At 51.7% G+C, this 15,144-nt stretch overlaps 5 protein-coding genes across 5 annotated transcripts; 2 read left to right on the forward strand and 3 right to left on the reverse strand.

The window, feature by feature from the left end:
• Nucleotides 1-252: 252 nt before the first annotated feature.
• AA0111_g8819 (hypothetical protein) lies at nt 253-2,093 on the reverse strand (the record flags this gene model as incomplete). Its single annotated transcript, XM_028655308.1, has 2 exons — nt 253-1,961; nt 2,012-2,093. The coding sequence occupies 2 exons, from the start codon at nt 2,091-2,093 to the stop codon at nt 253-255; spliced, it is 1,791 nt and encodes a 596-aa protein (XP_028503579.1).
• A 2,634-nt stretch (nt 2,094-4,727) lies between these two features.
• Nucleotides 4,728-6,991, reverse strand: AA0111_g8820 (hypothetical protein; the record flags this gene model as incomplete). Its single annotated transcript, XM_028655310.1, has 5 exons — nt 4,728-4,982; nt 5,031-5,231; nt 5,278-6,409; nt 6,464-6,818; nt 6,871-6,991. 5 exons carry the CDS (start codon nt 6,989-6,991, stop codon nt 4,728-4,730), a joined length of 2,064 nt encoding a protein of 687 aa, XP_028503522.1.
• A 1,080-nt stretch (nt 6,992-8,071) lies between these two features.
• AA0111_g8821 (hypothetical protein) lies at nt 8,072-10,766 on the forward strand (the record flags this gene model as incomplete). Its single annotated transcript, XM_028655311.1, has 3 exons — nt 8,072-8,176; nt 8,236-8,310; nt 8,358-10,766. 3 exons carry the CDS (start codon nt 8,072-8,074, stop codon nt 10,764-10,766), a joined length of 2,589 nt encoding a protein of 862 aa, XP_028503523.1.
• A 1,065-nt stretch (nt 10,767-11,831) lies between these two features.
• AA0111_g8822 (hypothetical protein) lies at nt 11,832-12,848 on the forward strand (the record flags this gene model as incomplete). The annotated part of the gene is made up of 1 exon (XM_028655312.1): nt 11,832-12,848. One exon carries the CDS (start codon nt 11,832-11,834, stop codon nt 12,846-12,848), a length of 1,017 nt encoding a protein of 338 aa, XP_028503524.1.
• A 414-nt stretch (nt 12,849-13,262) lies between these two features.
• AA0111_g8823 (hypothetical protein) lies at nt 13,263-14,991 on the reverse strand (the record flags this gene model as incomplete). The annotated part of the gene is made up of 3 exons (XM_028655313.1): nt 13,263-13,992; nt 14,042-14,377; nt 14,426-14,991. The coding sequence occupies 3 exons, from the start codon at nt 14,989-14,991 to the stop codon at nt 13,263-13,265; spliced, it is 1,632 nt and encodes a 543-aa protein (XP_028503568.1).
• Between the last annotated feature and the right edge of the window lie 153 nt (nt 14,992-15,144).

Below are 15,144 nucleotides of genomic sequence, written 5' to 3' on the forward strand. Positions count from 1 at the left end.
GCGTACACGCAAGGAAATTGAGAATAGATTGAGCAAAGTACTGATTCGGTAGGATCATGCAAATGTTGAACTTTCGCTATCGAAGCGATGAAAGCGTGAGGGACATTGATGTCAAAGGCAAAAAGATAGTCTATTGCATGCTAAATCATGATCGCAATCGCTATGGCTATAAGAAGAAACAGGGGTATTCAAGCAAACTAATATCCACCTCCGATGGACACGAGTATCATCATCCTTCACCAATGTGTTCGCTTAACCAAAGTGGGGAGCGTTGAGCACAATGGCGCAGGAAACACCACCAATGGTACCAGCGATGGGAATTGTCATGATCCAGGAGAAGACCAAGAGACCAACTCGTTGCCAGTTGACCGCCTTAAGAGTACCGTTGCAAAGACCGACACCAACGGTGGCACCAGTAATGCACATGGATGTGGAGACGGGCAGCGAGTATTGCGAAAAGATGAGGACAGTAAGAGCGGCACCCATTTCCATGGAGCAACCTCTGCTGGGAGAGTGGTAGGTGATCTTGTTACCCATGACCTTCATGATGTTGTAGCCGTAGGTGATGAGACCGAGAGAAAGAGTAGCGGAGAGGACAGCGAGTTGCCAGACGGGGACGGGGGCCTTGGATGAAGCGGCCTTGCCAGTGTTCCAGGCACCGTAGATGACAGCCCAGGGACCGACAGCGTTACCGATATCGTTGGCACCGTGAGCGAATGAAGCAGTGCAGGCAGTAAGAACTTGGACGAAAGAGTAGGTATGCTCGACCTCGTTGGAGTACTTCTTAGCGTGGCTGTAGACGCGCTCCATGCGGCGACCTTCGGGAGTACCGTGGATACCAGTCTGGGCGGCGTGAATATCGTAGTTGACACCGTAGAGAGCACCGACGGTGATCATAGCGGGGATGCGCTTGAGGGTGATGAGCATGTTCTTCTTCTCATAGATTTCACCAGTCTGGATCTTGTTCTCGTGAAGGTATCGCATAGCCCAACCAAGAGGTCCGCGCTTTTGCCTGAGCTTAGCGTGAAAGCGTTCCTGACCTTGCTCAACGAGCTGCTTGTAGCTGAGTTGTTGGTGCTCGGCAACATCGGCACTGATGGCGCCCTTCTCACCGTCGTGGCCAATGACACCAACTTCAGAGTCGCTGCCGTGCTCAGGCTTCTTCATCTCTTCGTCTTCCTGTACGACGGCGTAGTCGGGGACAACAGCAGCCTCAGCACCTTCGGGGGTAGGACGCTTGAAGAGAAGGGGGCCTTGGAAAACGTGGTACCAGCGAACGGTGTGGTCACGCTTGACAACCTTGGTGTATAGGTAAGGAACGAAGAAGAGGAAGGACAGGGCAGCGAGACCGACACCGCAAGACATGGTGACGGTCGCGACAAACCACGCTGGCTTCTTGTTCAGACCGAGGTTGGGCGATCCCTTGTAGACGATGGAGAGCGTGCAAATGGTTCCGGCGATGAGGAAGAAGAAGGGGGCGGTCCAAATGGCCCAAGGGATGGGGTTCTTGCGGACGTGTACAGTCATCTTGATCAACATGAAGATGATGGCACCGAAGCAGGCAGAGGCAGCGGGAGCCATTCCAAGACCAGCGAAGATGGCACCAAGACCCTTGCCCTTGTTCCAGCCCCATTGTACGTTGGCAGCACCGGCAACAGCGACACCGACACCAGCGACGGAAGAGATGAGCGAGTATGAGGACGAGACGTGAGCAGAGTGCTTAGTACACCACATAACCCACATGGATGCACCGGCCAGAGCACAGGTGAAGGCGAGCATTTGAACACCAGCATCGCCCTTGAAGGCAGTAGGAGGAATGATACCGTTCTTGATGGTTTCGGCGGTACGGGCACCAACGGTAATGGCACCAACCATTTCGAAGATGGTACCGAGAATCATAGCCTGGCGGTAGGAAACCGAGCGGGAAGAGACTGAAGTAGCCCATGCGTTGGCAACATCGTCTGGGTAGTGTTAGTATGAGGACAAGGTAGTGGTAGCAGTCTGTACATACTAGCACCGTTGTTGTAGGCATCGAGCATGGCAAAGAATGTGCCGATGGCGAAAACATAGTTGTACTGTGTAAGACGTGCCATCTTGACTGATGCTCTAGGGGCTCAGTAGGCTCAGTAAGAAAGAGTGATGGTCCGAAGCTGGAGCTGGGATGCTGAAATCAAGGGAGGGCGTCTGTGAGACGTATATATATATTGATACAGGCCCTTTGCGCAGCCCTTTGCAGCGGATTAGGCCCGTATTGGCGTCAAAGCCTTTCACATCTGCGACAGGATCCAGACCGGTGGGTGACATTCGACAGCCTGCATCTCCAGCTAAAATGCAGCCACCACTCAGAGGCCGCAACGTGAGAAGTCCTGCCAAGAGAACGTGTGCTCGAAATGAAGTTGTGATTGGATAGGCAGAGGGAGGAAGGCGGATTCTTTGCCAAGGCCATCAGGATCTCCCCACTAGTGTACTTAAGCAACTTGGTGATGGATGGCGGAGCTTAGCGCTACTGGTGCTCGACCTCTCTAAGAAGATATCAAGCCGATGCCGACAATTGCTATGTTTCTTGGCCTCACCTTGGCATTCCTCGTGGCGCTGGGGCGTGGAGTAGTCGTGTGTGGGATGGTCGGCCAATGGGATCATCGCACGCCTGAACGTGGGTAACTTCAACGGTTGTCAGACGTCGATATCCACCTACGAGCTGAACCAGTTCTTCCCACTGCTCCGGGTTCTGACCTTTCTCCCACGCCTGTTATTTGCTCGTGCATTGATACACCTTCCAGAACAGTACACGAAAGCTGACGGACAGGCCTAGAAATTTGAAAGAAACGACCTTGGCACTTCTAGGATGCAAGCCAAACCAAATTAACGCCAGTGGATCTCTGCGACTGATATCGCGAGTTGTGGATGTCGTCTAGTGGGACCAACTCCTTCGCGATTTCCGAGCACACACTTCGCGAAGGCCGAGGTCGCCATTCTGACCAACAGTGAGCCTGTATCAAGACACCTGCTCTCAAAGAATGATGCAAATGTAGCTCAATGGTGTTGTGAGGACCAGAGGTTGTTGGGTTTCGATCTGCAAGGGAAATGGTGCCACCTTACGATGTTGGTGACCGACGGATATCTGTGGCTATAAGCGACTTCCACATGTAAATACCTAAGTACAAGCTCTGGTACGATTGCCGATTGTTTGGTACAGTCAGTCCTGCACAGTGAGCAGTTGAAGACCTTGGGATGATATCCCCAGAGTCGTTTCCACCTTGCGGGCCAACCTCATTGCATGAGCGGGTATGCCTTGGTAGTACGATCCACAAGTTGGGTTCCGCGTACTAGCATAGCTGGTCTCTTGGCCCACCAGTCGCGATAAGGTAACACCTCCTTGTCGTGTTCGTCAATGGCATAGACGATCTCATGCTTGCCGTGAGACTATCAGCAAGTTCGGTTCCTTGGCATATGTACATGGATGATCCAGCGGGAAGTATTCGGAGAAGCAGTGCGCGGTAGTTGTGAATGACTTTGCCGCTGGAAATATCTGATTATGGTGACGACGCATCAGCGATCAGAAGGATGTCTCGGTGGTTCCGCCGGCCAGATTGGTCCCAGAGCAATCGCCACGACAACGTATGAGGCATGAATGGCCGGAAATTCTGTCTTGACAGTACCAAGCATGTCTGCTGTGAACTCGTAAGCAAGATGGGGTAGTGTTCTTCGTCAATGTAATCGAAACACGTTCAACGCAATAGCGATACTCAACACCCAATCACTAGGCATAAGCAGATCTGACTCTTAGTTTCGTAGGGTTGAGCCGTTTGAAAGAAGGCACGAGCGAGAGTGCCATGTTGGTGAGCGACGACCACGATCCCGGAATTGAAACCTCGAGTTACTCTAGACCACCCGGGCGGTGCATACATTTGAGCCGCCCATAGGCTAAGGATGCGTTTACAACGTTCTCAAGAGGCTGCATAGGAAGCGCTGCACGTCAAGAGCGCAGTGTGAGTGATGCAATCTTTCGGTCTCGTGAAATCCCTTCTCTCCCAAATCCGATAATGGCGCTAGTCCGGATAGGTACATCGCCACCACGACGAAGAAGGCCCGAAAGACAACTGTATCAACAACAGCGTTTAGGTCGTAACTTGCGGTGCTCAGCGATGAATGTATTCCACAGCAGGAGAGCGCGTTTGAAAGATGTGAGATGTTGTCAGTTTAAGCTCGTGGATCCCCCTTTGCCTATCATCCCACATGACGAGCCGCCAGTGTGCCGGCTTCCGTCTTCGCCCTGTACACACCGCATCAGGTTGACCAAAGAAGTAACATGTCAGGTACACATCTACCACCGTCCAGGATGAGTGCTAAGCTTTCCTGCCGAGCTTTGAAATGCTTCTAGGATTTGACGGTAGCTTGACACACATAATTCCGTTGAGTTCTAATGATAGATTGGGAAGTCTCAGTCCGTTTCTAGATCCTCCCCACCATGTCTTTCTCAATCGTCGCATGCTGCTTATCATCTCCAATTACCTCCCTTGATGTCAATAAAAGTGGTCAATCTACGAAGTGGCAAGAATATAAGTCAGGCTCGGTAGGCCATGACGTCCCGTTCGCAATGCAGGTCATGGGCAGCAACGAAAAACTCGCCCTGAAACATTAAAATTAATCGCATACATTAGATATGGTACATGACCCTTCGCCGTTTTTTTCGCTACCATAACGCCATACCAACCCTATCCCACTTATTACTGATACCCGACACCCACTTCGCCTGGGAAGCTTGCCCAAAAGTCTTGTGTCGCATTTATCATCATGGCCTCCAGTTCCTCGTTTGTCAGGTCGAACGAGTCAAGGTTGAAAGTTTCGTCAGCTTCCAACGGGGGCACCGCTGGAGGGGTGTTCCATGAGAAGTTGGAAGTGTAGCTATTAGGAGTGGGCGCTGTGGCTGGCAACGGGCTTGTGACGGGCGGATTGGTGAGGTTGACGATCATGGGTTTGCGCTTGCAGTATGTTAGCAGAGTCTCATGAATGCGGCATCGGAGACTTACGTCGTTGTGTTGTTGTGAAGGGGACCTGCTGGACATGATGACATCTCTTGGTGAGCCTGCTGGTTTTTGTACAGGTGAAGGCTGTAACGCGCCATAATCTATCATGGCATGTCGCAATGCCTGTCGTTCTTCAGGTGATGCCGGCCCGTCCTGACCAAGTACAGAGCGATAGTACGCTTGCATGCGTCGGATGGTATCGTACTGGGATTATCAGCATGTTTCATCTCGATCTTTCGTAGTCACTCACCCAAGTTTCTGCCATAGGCCACTGTGTCTTCATCTCTCTCAGAAAGTTGCAGCCCTGTATCACGCTCTTACGCGCCTTTTCCCGCCAGCGAGGATCGTCGTCGCCGCTCGGGAAGTTGAAACTGTACAGCATTGCGCCGACTGCCGTGTAAATGGTGAAGCCGATCCATGGCACCAAGCCCCTCAGGAAATACACACCGAACGTGCGCATCTCCTCTAGCATGTCCAGGACCATGACTGAGTCTTTGAACAGCTCCTTGCGTGAAGTCTTCTCCCACTTCCTCCACATGTCCCGGTGCTCATCGTAGGAGTTTGGTGTCTCCTCAGGATTCGCTCCATTTTGCTGAGGGCCAAGGACTGGTAAATAAGCGCGATGCAGGAACATGTAACTCATGAAGTGTATGCAGTGCATGTAGCAGTACGCTTGACCCTGTTCGACAGCATTATGACTATGCAAAGTGAAGAGGTCGTACTGCAAGCGCTGAGGAAGCGAGGCCTTCCAGCCCTCAAGCTCGTAGATGAGCTGCTGGAATTGTGAAGAGGATGCCCATGGCAGTTCGCTCTTGAGTTCATCAGAGCAAGCCCAACGCGCGACTTTACCCCAGATGTTAGCAGCACGCATGCTATAGCCGATGATGCCAAGCTCTCCCAAGGGCAATGCCACTGGCGGCATACGCTGTGTATTATCCAGCTGAGGCGTGCATACTGGCTCTCCAAAGACAAAGCCCTCGCGCTCGCAGGGTAGTTGAATCTTCATGTCTGCCGCAGTCAATGACCTCTTGCGTCCCTTACCGCCACTGAGCAGGGAGTCCATCAAAAAGCACGTCCAGGCAGTCCGTCGGCGCACTTCAGCCTCGATAAACTCCTCACGTGTTGGCACGCGATTTCGCGGTATACCAGTCTCACGCGTCAGGTCCATAACCTCGACCAGGCGTATCGCCATGCCTAGATATATCCACGCCCTTCTTCCATTTCCGGCTCCCCAGTCGTGGCCTGTCAACATCAACAAGGCCTGCACGCGACTGATGGAGGGTGTCTCAAGGTCCTGTTGCAAGATCTGGCGAGCGTGGGCAGCATACGCATTGCTGGCCTCAGTCTGCGAACTGAAGGGCGACGGCGGGCTCTGGACGAATCTAAGCCATGTCAGCTTGGCGATTGCGTGTTTGATGATGAAGGCCATAGCATACCTGATGGCCAGCGCAAGTATCGCCCAGGCCATCCATGGCTCCAAGGTGCGATCGCGTATCCTGCGCAGCAAGGTCGGCGTGTGGTGGAAACTCCATTTGTAACTGCATCGTAGGTAGCTATTCTTGACCTCGTCTGTTAGGAGCTCGAATGGATCTAGGCCGTCGAGTAGTGACGATGCCGTATTCGGCGACGCCTGCTGTGCGGCATTGTTGCCGTTCGGCAGATGTGCGTCATTGCGGCCCTGATGGGGCGCTACAACCGTCGTACTCGAGTTATTCGATGTCGGCGTCTCTCCTGCATCTTCGGATGGCCGTGGTCGCTTAGGCTTGCGGTGTATCGCACTCGTTCCCGGTGCTATCACAGCCGTCAACAAGCCGCTGTAGGGGATGGCAGAAGCTCCACGCACCTGGAAATTCGCAGCGGTCCGCGCGTCCGCTCTGCTTGCACCTGTCGCACGGCGGCCTATCTTCGTGAATGCACTTTTGCTTAGCTGACCGACAAGAAACACACGCGACAGGATTGCGCATTGTCGCGATGCATGTGTACAAACATCGACTGAAGAATGAGCGACCCTGCCTCAGTCGCCCTTGCCGTCGCGGTCAGCTCTCCGCATCCCGTGCCTGCCATTTCGCGCTAGACCAGCATCGCCAAGCTATCCGAATACCATGACCATGTCTCTTTCCAAACTCTGTCACTCTTCATCGTAAGCTCATCCGGGCCGTCTCTTTGCTCACCATTCTTACCGTCTGCTTGTTCTCTCCTTTTCTTCCATTTCATTTCACTGTGTTCTGCTGTCTTGAGAGCATGGGTATGCTTTGTTGCCCCAACGCCTATCGTGACGAAACCACAGAAAAAGAATCGAGAGTCGGGAATAAGGGAATAACCCGCATCAGGCCGTTGCAGCCGCTTCATGAAAATAGCCGTGCTATGCAACACCTATGGGATAGACATGCGGGCCGCACTACTCAGGTGTAGCCAGGAAATCTATTTCTCTGCGGCCCGATATCTTTCAGGTTGCTATATCTTGTTTATTTTCCACCATCTTGATCAACTCAAAGTCTGCTCATCTGCTTTTCCTATGACCTGAATTCAAAAATTACCTTACGTATCTTCCTGTGCCATACTGTTTAAGCTTCACCAGGATGGGCTGTACGTACAGCACAGCCGTCACTAATCTTGCTGCTTCGGTGTATGATGACTTGGGCTAGAGCATCTGCCTTATGGGCACTGTAGGACAATATGAATCGCTGGTACCTCCCGTTGATCTGTTGTTCTCGGTTGCCACTTGTCATTGTCTTTCAACCTGCGTCTTTGTCTCGACATCATCCACATTCACTTTGCACAGACCCAACACCACGCGCAGATACTGATCAGCCTTTCCCTCTATACGCGAAAACTCTTCAGAACACTCACTCGACTCCTAAATGTGGCCTAGCGACTTATCAGATAGCTCATACTCAGACACCCCGCCACTACATACCTGATACTTTCTATCGATCATCTCCACCCCCCAGACTAGGTCTTCATGTATCTTTGCACGCAAGATATTCATCAATCGCGGAACGACACAATCGGATACATCCAGCTACTCCCTCCCGACTATCGTAATGGCTCACTTCCACACTGCCAATCGCGCCAGCTACCAGACCTACGCTCATCCCCTAGCTGGTGGAAAGAGGAAGCGAATATCCACGAGTAACGATATAGAACCCGTAAGTTACCACCAAGTACATCTTCTTCTACTTTCTCTTGTACTGATGCCGATGCTTAGGTTGAGAGCGATGTGACTTTCTCACCAGCGCGCTCAATGAAGAGCCGCGACAATAAGGACAAATACAACCCCAAGGTAGATCTGTCAATATGATTTCCCCTTTTAACTCTAATATCTACCAGTACATGGCAGAGATGTGCTTCAGCGCGTACAAGGTGCGCTTACATGAGGCTGGCCTTCAACAATATACAATCGACGTTGCGAACGACTGGCGAGAGCATTTGGTCGAGATGTTCAGTCACGCCGCGTTGAGAGGAGCCATCAAGCAAGATGCAGTAGCCCGTCACATGGTTCCTCGTCTTGTACTGCTTCTCCCACGAAACAACGAAGAGAAAAAAGAGCTTGTCAAGGATTTCGCGAAACACTACGAGGACGTACGACACGACATGATGGTCATCAGCAAGACCATGCTCAGTGGAGACGAGGACTCCATTGCTGAGGTCCGCGAGTGTCTTTATGGTTTACACAAGACTCTCGCTGAAGGAGCAAGATGGCGCAAGATCTTGCCGTACCTACCACTACCGCTGCCACTGCACCGCCTCCGGGCTCTCCGCAATCTGATAGAGTACTCACGACCTTACCAGTTCCTCCACCATCTCGTCACCGAAATTGACGACATCGAGAGTTGGCTTACCTTTCTTCCCATAGGCCTTAACACCTTGATTTTTCCGGCTGGACTTGTCAACGCAGTGAAAGGAACTCAGCAGCAAGTAACCGAGGATAAAATTGTAAAGACCAGCATCGGTCCTAACGCACAGGAAATGGCAGAGTACCGAGAGCAAAAAGCCAAACGACAGCGTCTAGAGAAGAAGGAACAAGCTCGTCAGCAGGAACAAACCTACGCTGATAAGCTACAAAAGATCGAAGCCGAGCAGATACAGATGAAGAAAGACATCAAATCGCTCGAGCTGGCCGTCACGGAGAAACGTGCTCAGGAAATTGCGAAGAAACATTCAGAGGCCGCAGCTCTAGCGAAGCGCGAGAAATCGTATCAGGACCAAATCTCACTCAACACGATTGAGATAAAAAGACTAAACGCCGAACTAGACAATCTAGCTGGCGGTCAGGCACAGAAGATGCAGCCGAAAGTGACCTCGACACCATTATCGCCAATCGATTCTGTGCAGCTCAGCACGTCAACGGGCTCGTCGTTCAGTAGTAATCAGACCGCCAACAGTAGTATTCACCAGCCCCAGAGCTCATTGGGCACATCCTTTGGCAGCTCTTTCGCCCAGCCGGGATCTTTTGAACAAACTTTACATCAGCGTGCACCGGAAGACGACGGCGTACCAATGGAAGACGTCCAAGGAATTGGCCCATCACAGCAACACCCGACAAAATCCGATCAGGTCGGCTTTCCTGAAGCACGCATCGCAGGGCAACCGAATACCTTCGGTGCTCATATCAGCAGTGGTGCCCCCTCACAGTTGCTTGGGTTGTCAAATAGCAATTTCAAGTCGGCTTGCCCAGCGTACAAGAACGGACATTGCCCAGCGGGCAAAAGCTGCATGATGCCTCACAGTGCATGCAAGTTCTGGGTGAAAGGCAATTGTAGATATGGTGGGAATTGCATCCGCAGCCACGATCCTTTCTTTCTGAAAGATGCTACATCACGGGGTCAGCAGCGACAGTCTTCACAAGTTGACCAAATGATCGTCGATTCTGATCCTACTCCACGATCCAGCGCTTTCTCCCAGGAAAATCCGTTTCAACGTGGACGGCAGGGTCGGGCCCAGGCCTCTCAAGCTAGCAACATCATGAGCCTACCCGATCACCAAGCCTTACCAACCGGTCCTCACGAACGCCCTTCGATCATGGGTAGGATTACAAAAGACGGCCAACCCATCATATCGTATGGGTCCAACATTGCTTCCATCAAGGATGGCAACACCAATCGTCAGCAAGGTATCCTATCTGATGCAATTCAGGGACCTCGCGCTACGATTGGATCGAAGAAAGTTGCGTGTAAAAATAATCTCAAGGGCAGATGCAACAAGGGTCTCAGCTGCCAGTACGCTCATGAGCCATGTCCGCGCTTCATAAAGGGCACTTGTTTTGCTGATGATCAGTGTAGGAGGAGTCATGATCCTCTTTTTCTTCGTCAAGGTTCTTCCAGCAACAGTGCACAGCAGTCTTCAAAGTCACCCACTGGGCAGCAGCCTTCCCAAACCCGGATAGAACAGTCACTCGACGAGGTTCTTCAGGCAAAAGGAGGAGATAGGAAGGAGAAATATGGAAAGCCGTTTCAAGTAGAATCACCCATTCGAAACCAACGTCCTCAAGATCATCTTGAGCAATCTCTCGACGACATAATCAAGACGGCCGGACGAGGTAGAGAGAACCAGGCAAGACTGCCTCAATCGGAAACTCCATGTAAATGGGAGAAGACCCAAGGCGGTTGTACGAATGGCAGCTGTCCATACAAACACGATTCACGAAAGACGTCCGACCCGAAAGCTTCACGAGGCACGTTTGGTATACCCAACCTTTTCAGCTCGATTGGAAGTATACTTCGTGGTAACAGACAATAAGAACTGCGTGGGAGCCAGCAAGCTTCCATTGAGGGCCTGCTCGTCGGGAGGTCGGGGAGGTACACGATCCTGCAGCATACTGCAGACTTTTCCAATAGCACCAGGATGCTATGTCTGGAATACTACGTCATATTGCTAGTATTCGGTAGTCGTCTCTTTACTGTTGTTTGTCTCCATCAAGCGCGTTTTGCATTTCGAGCTGCGGAACAGTGCTCACATGATTGGAGATGCCATTTTAATTGCGAAAGTCAACTAATTGGAAATTTGTCTGAGCTTGTTCCTCTTAACGTTTGTGGCGTTGATAGTGCTTTCCACGTCGCGCCTGACGTGACGCGTCTCAAGCCCCACTTGCCCTTCGTCATCACTCCAGCCCCCTCGCCGCCGACTTTCCTCAATTGTGCAGCATCTTATCGCACCGACAGCGTTACATTCATATGAAGAACATCGTTTTTCCTGCGTCGCATGGGCTCTCAGATTTCCCATGGCTTCGTACGCACGATGAGACCTTTCTCAATAAAGCAGTATCGACCAGCAGCAGCGAACAAGCACTATGGGCAACAACGCGGACCTCTCACTTGCGAAGACTACCCAAGCAAATATACTCCGAGCCGCCAGGCGGACCTAGTCTCTCGCTGGTGTACAAATCGAGTTCCTATCTTTGTCCAAACTCTACAGTGGTCTCATACTTTTACAATTCCACAAGCATCCTTTCTACTTCACATCCAGCAATGCAGTTCTACCAGCCGAGCAACCTGAAACACGTCTCAAGTCTCTAACGGAAGAACGTTCGCCTCCGGTACGACCTGTGTTACAACAAGAGCGATGTCACACTGTTCTGAAGCTGAGAGACAAAGCGCCACCAACCACCAGAAACCGTCTTTAGAGCTGGATTGGGACAAAGCCGAGAATGACCGCGCGACCTTTGTAGCTACTGACTCTTTGTTGCATAGCAGTTCGCTACCAGTCACCATTAAGTTGTGTTTCTGGTCTTGACGTTGCGTTGTGAACCGCATCCACATCCCAGCATCTCTCCTCGACCAAGGTCCAGAATTCACAATACTGAAGATGGAGTTAGCGAACCTTGCAAACTCGACCGGTTTCGAACGCCATTTGGATATCAACACCCATATTCAGGCTATTCAAAAGAATTGGTTCATTCAAAACGGCTCTCATGACGAGGACATTCTCCCCCCTTCGCTCCTCGCTGGGGTACCAGTCAACTGTCTCCCAGCAGGAATTTTCGAAGCTGTCCATGAGCTTTCCACACTAACGATCGGCCAACGAGATCGTGCGCATAGCCTTTTGAATACCTACTTCCAGGCGCGCATCCGCGAAGGATCACATAGCGGCAAGAGTAAAAGCATCTTTGCTATACTGGAGGTTGGCGATGTAGAAAAAGCTTGTGAGAGTTTGAGGAGAATGAGTCGAGGCCGCGAGATGCAAGGCCCTGTTCCAGTCAAAGAAGAGGAGGCAAGGAAGAGGAAATACTCGATTAGACACGAGATGGATACTAGCAATAGGGGCGATGACAAACACTCTGAAAAATTAGCAAAACGTTTCAAGGAAGAACTTAATATCGTTCCAGAAAACGACAATGAGCCCGTCACACCACTCTCCATCAGCTTCCCTGGTTTACTCACGCCCCCAGATTCGCGAAAAACTGTAACCCCCTCAACAATCCCAAACACTCCCCGAACCCAACGCCGCGCCCGTCTTCCCCCAATTCGCACAACACAAATAAATACTCCCACGCCCACTTCCTCTCAAAATGTTTCCTTTACCCCACTCTTCAACAGTTTGAAACATGAGTTCGGCGATCCAGATACACCATGTCCGAACCGGCCGAGTACATACCAACAGCTTGACAATAGCAGCATATGGGATAACTTCATGGAAGGCAGGTACGAAGCACCTAGAATAATAGATCCTCGGATACAGGCAGCGCAGAGGGCGACACATGAGTTCAATGTACGAAGGATAGAAGTGATTGAGGCACAGAGGGCATTTGAGGAGGCGAGGAGATGGTTTGGTGAGGCGAAGAGGAGGATGGATGGGGCGAGGGGGAGGTGTGGGTGGCGGTGAGGGCGGTGGTGGTGTTGGCTCAGCTCTTAAGATTCAGTAGATAGTTTGATGCTAACTATGGTATCCTTATTCTGATAGACTAGAAAGTAGCAGGAAATGAACAAGCTCACGTTCACTGGCTGAAGCATGCAACACTGGGATTATCGCATAGGTCTTTCGTTTTTAACATGGTCATCCATACCCAGCATAGCGCTTCCTGGAACCGCGTCACCTCAACGCCTCGACTACCAAGCCTGACATATCAAGTTCCAATGCTCATAGGAAGACGAAAATGTGGTAAAAGGTACAATCAATAATGGTATCGGATGCTACGCTATGCAAGATGAATATATGAATGCTATATCCTAGAAACGAGGAAATGAACCATGAAGGTCGGCGAAGGATCATATGTGCCAAACCAACATCATGCACCTGTTACCGGCCCTCCAATCTCAACCGATCCCTACTTCTCCCCTCATCCCGTCTCGCAACAAGGAACCACAGACTGCTGATCCAGCATAGGATAACGCCAATCCAAGTCTGTGATGGGCTCTTGAACAAAGTGATAGCAACGAGCTGGAAAGCGCTTCGTGGAACGGCCACAAACGTCGCTGTCAATGGAGACGTTGCCTTGACAAGCAATAATGTGCCTGAGAAGACAGCCCACGAGCCCATGCCGCCAAACAGCATCATGGCCCAGAAGAAGGGTACGTCGAGGAAGGGAATGTTGTGGTAGATATGAGGAACCTCACCGGAGAGGATCACAATGGGTGTGAGGAGCATGAGGGATACCAGTGATGTGTAGTGTAAGGTGCGGTAAAAAGCGCGAGTCTCCTCCCTGTTGCCTGGCTCTTCTAAGCCACTAGGGTATCCGGTGAGCACATCGCCTACAGGTACCAAACCAGCAACAATCTTGCGGTATGTGCGTAGAAGGAGGATAGGATAGAGGGCGACGAAGATAGATGAGAAGACGCCAGCTACGACGGACTCCCAGGTGACGCGAACGTTTGAGCGGTAGGATGCGAAGAAGAGGTTGAGGGTTGCAACGAGGGCGGAGGAAAGGATGCTGCCGTTTACGTTTTCTTTTTGGAGGATGCAGGAGAAGATTATGGCGAGGGGGGTTATGCCAATGCGGGCGAGTTGGTAGGTTGGTAGAGGTGCGTAGCTATGCCATGTCAGAATTGAGTAATGTGGTGGAGTTGCAGGTGTCATACGCAAACGAGAAGTTGCTGAGCAGCACCTTCACAACAAAGACCACTGCAAGTGGGAGCACCTGTTTCGCGATTTGCCAATCAAACTCAAACAGGCCTCCCCCAGCAATGCCTCCCGATCCATTCGACAGCCATCTTGCAAAGGCATATATGCCAGGCTTCTTGTTGCCTCTGAATGCTCCTCCCTGGGGCGCGGCCGGCTGTGAAGGCGGCACAGCGGCACCAAAGCCTATAAAGTGCAGAGGGTTGCTAGAGAAGCGTAGAAGACTCGAAACAAGTATTAGAAGGATGTGCGTGATGATGAGCTGGGCGTAGGATTGGGTGAGGGGGAACGGGAATCTAGTCCTGTTAGCAACCATCCAACCTGCAGTTCAACGGTTTCCTCACTTGTAGACACCCGTCAACATGATGAAGCGATTCATCAGCAGTAGCCCAAAACTACATCCGCCAACCCAAAAGACCAGCAATCCGACCCAGACCTGCCAGCCCCTCCATGTGCTGAAAAAGAAAGCCCCAGGCCCGCCTTGTTGCCAAAAGCCGCGAAAGGCATGGCTTCCTCTGCCCACGTCATGGCTAACCAGCGGCCGTATGCTGCTCGCGGGCTCGTATTCATCGTCTTCGTCTTCGCTTTGCGCGGCGCTTCGAATGCGTGGGTATGGGCTGTTGCTGCGACTCCCAATATCGATCAATGGAACCGCAGGCTGCAACTCCGACTGCGAGTTCTGCGTCGAGTGACTCCGCCGTGACGTCTCCATCTGCGCGTAGAACTCGACGTCAGAGTGATCCGTGTCGTCGATTGAGCTGGCGCTGGTGTTCCGCCTGTGGACGTTGCTGTCCTTTCTCTTTCTGTCCTTTGGGAGCTGTACCGGGTTCCGCGAGAGATTGCTGAGGAAGTCGAGGGGTTTGCGGAAGGTGTTTTGCGTCGTCCGGGTGAATGCGCGTGACGAGTTCATTGTGTCCGCTTCATGGCGGAGAGAGAAGGGAGCGACTGCATGCTGAGGTTTGTTTGGCTATTCGTAAAAGTTGAGCACAGGCAGGTACGAAGGCCCGGTCACGCTGGACCCTGGCTTAGGCTAAGGGGAAGTGGGTCCGGTCATCTCTGGGGA

Source organism: Alternaria arborescens (assembly GCF_004154835.1).
Source record: "Alternaria arborescens strain FERA 675 chromosome Unknown contig_23, whole genome shotgun sequence".
Lineage (NCBI taxonomy): Eukaryota > Fungi > Ascomycota > Dothideomycetes > Pleosporales > Pleosporaceae > Alternaria > Alternaria arborescens.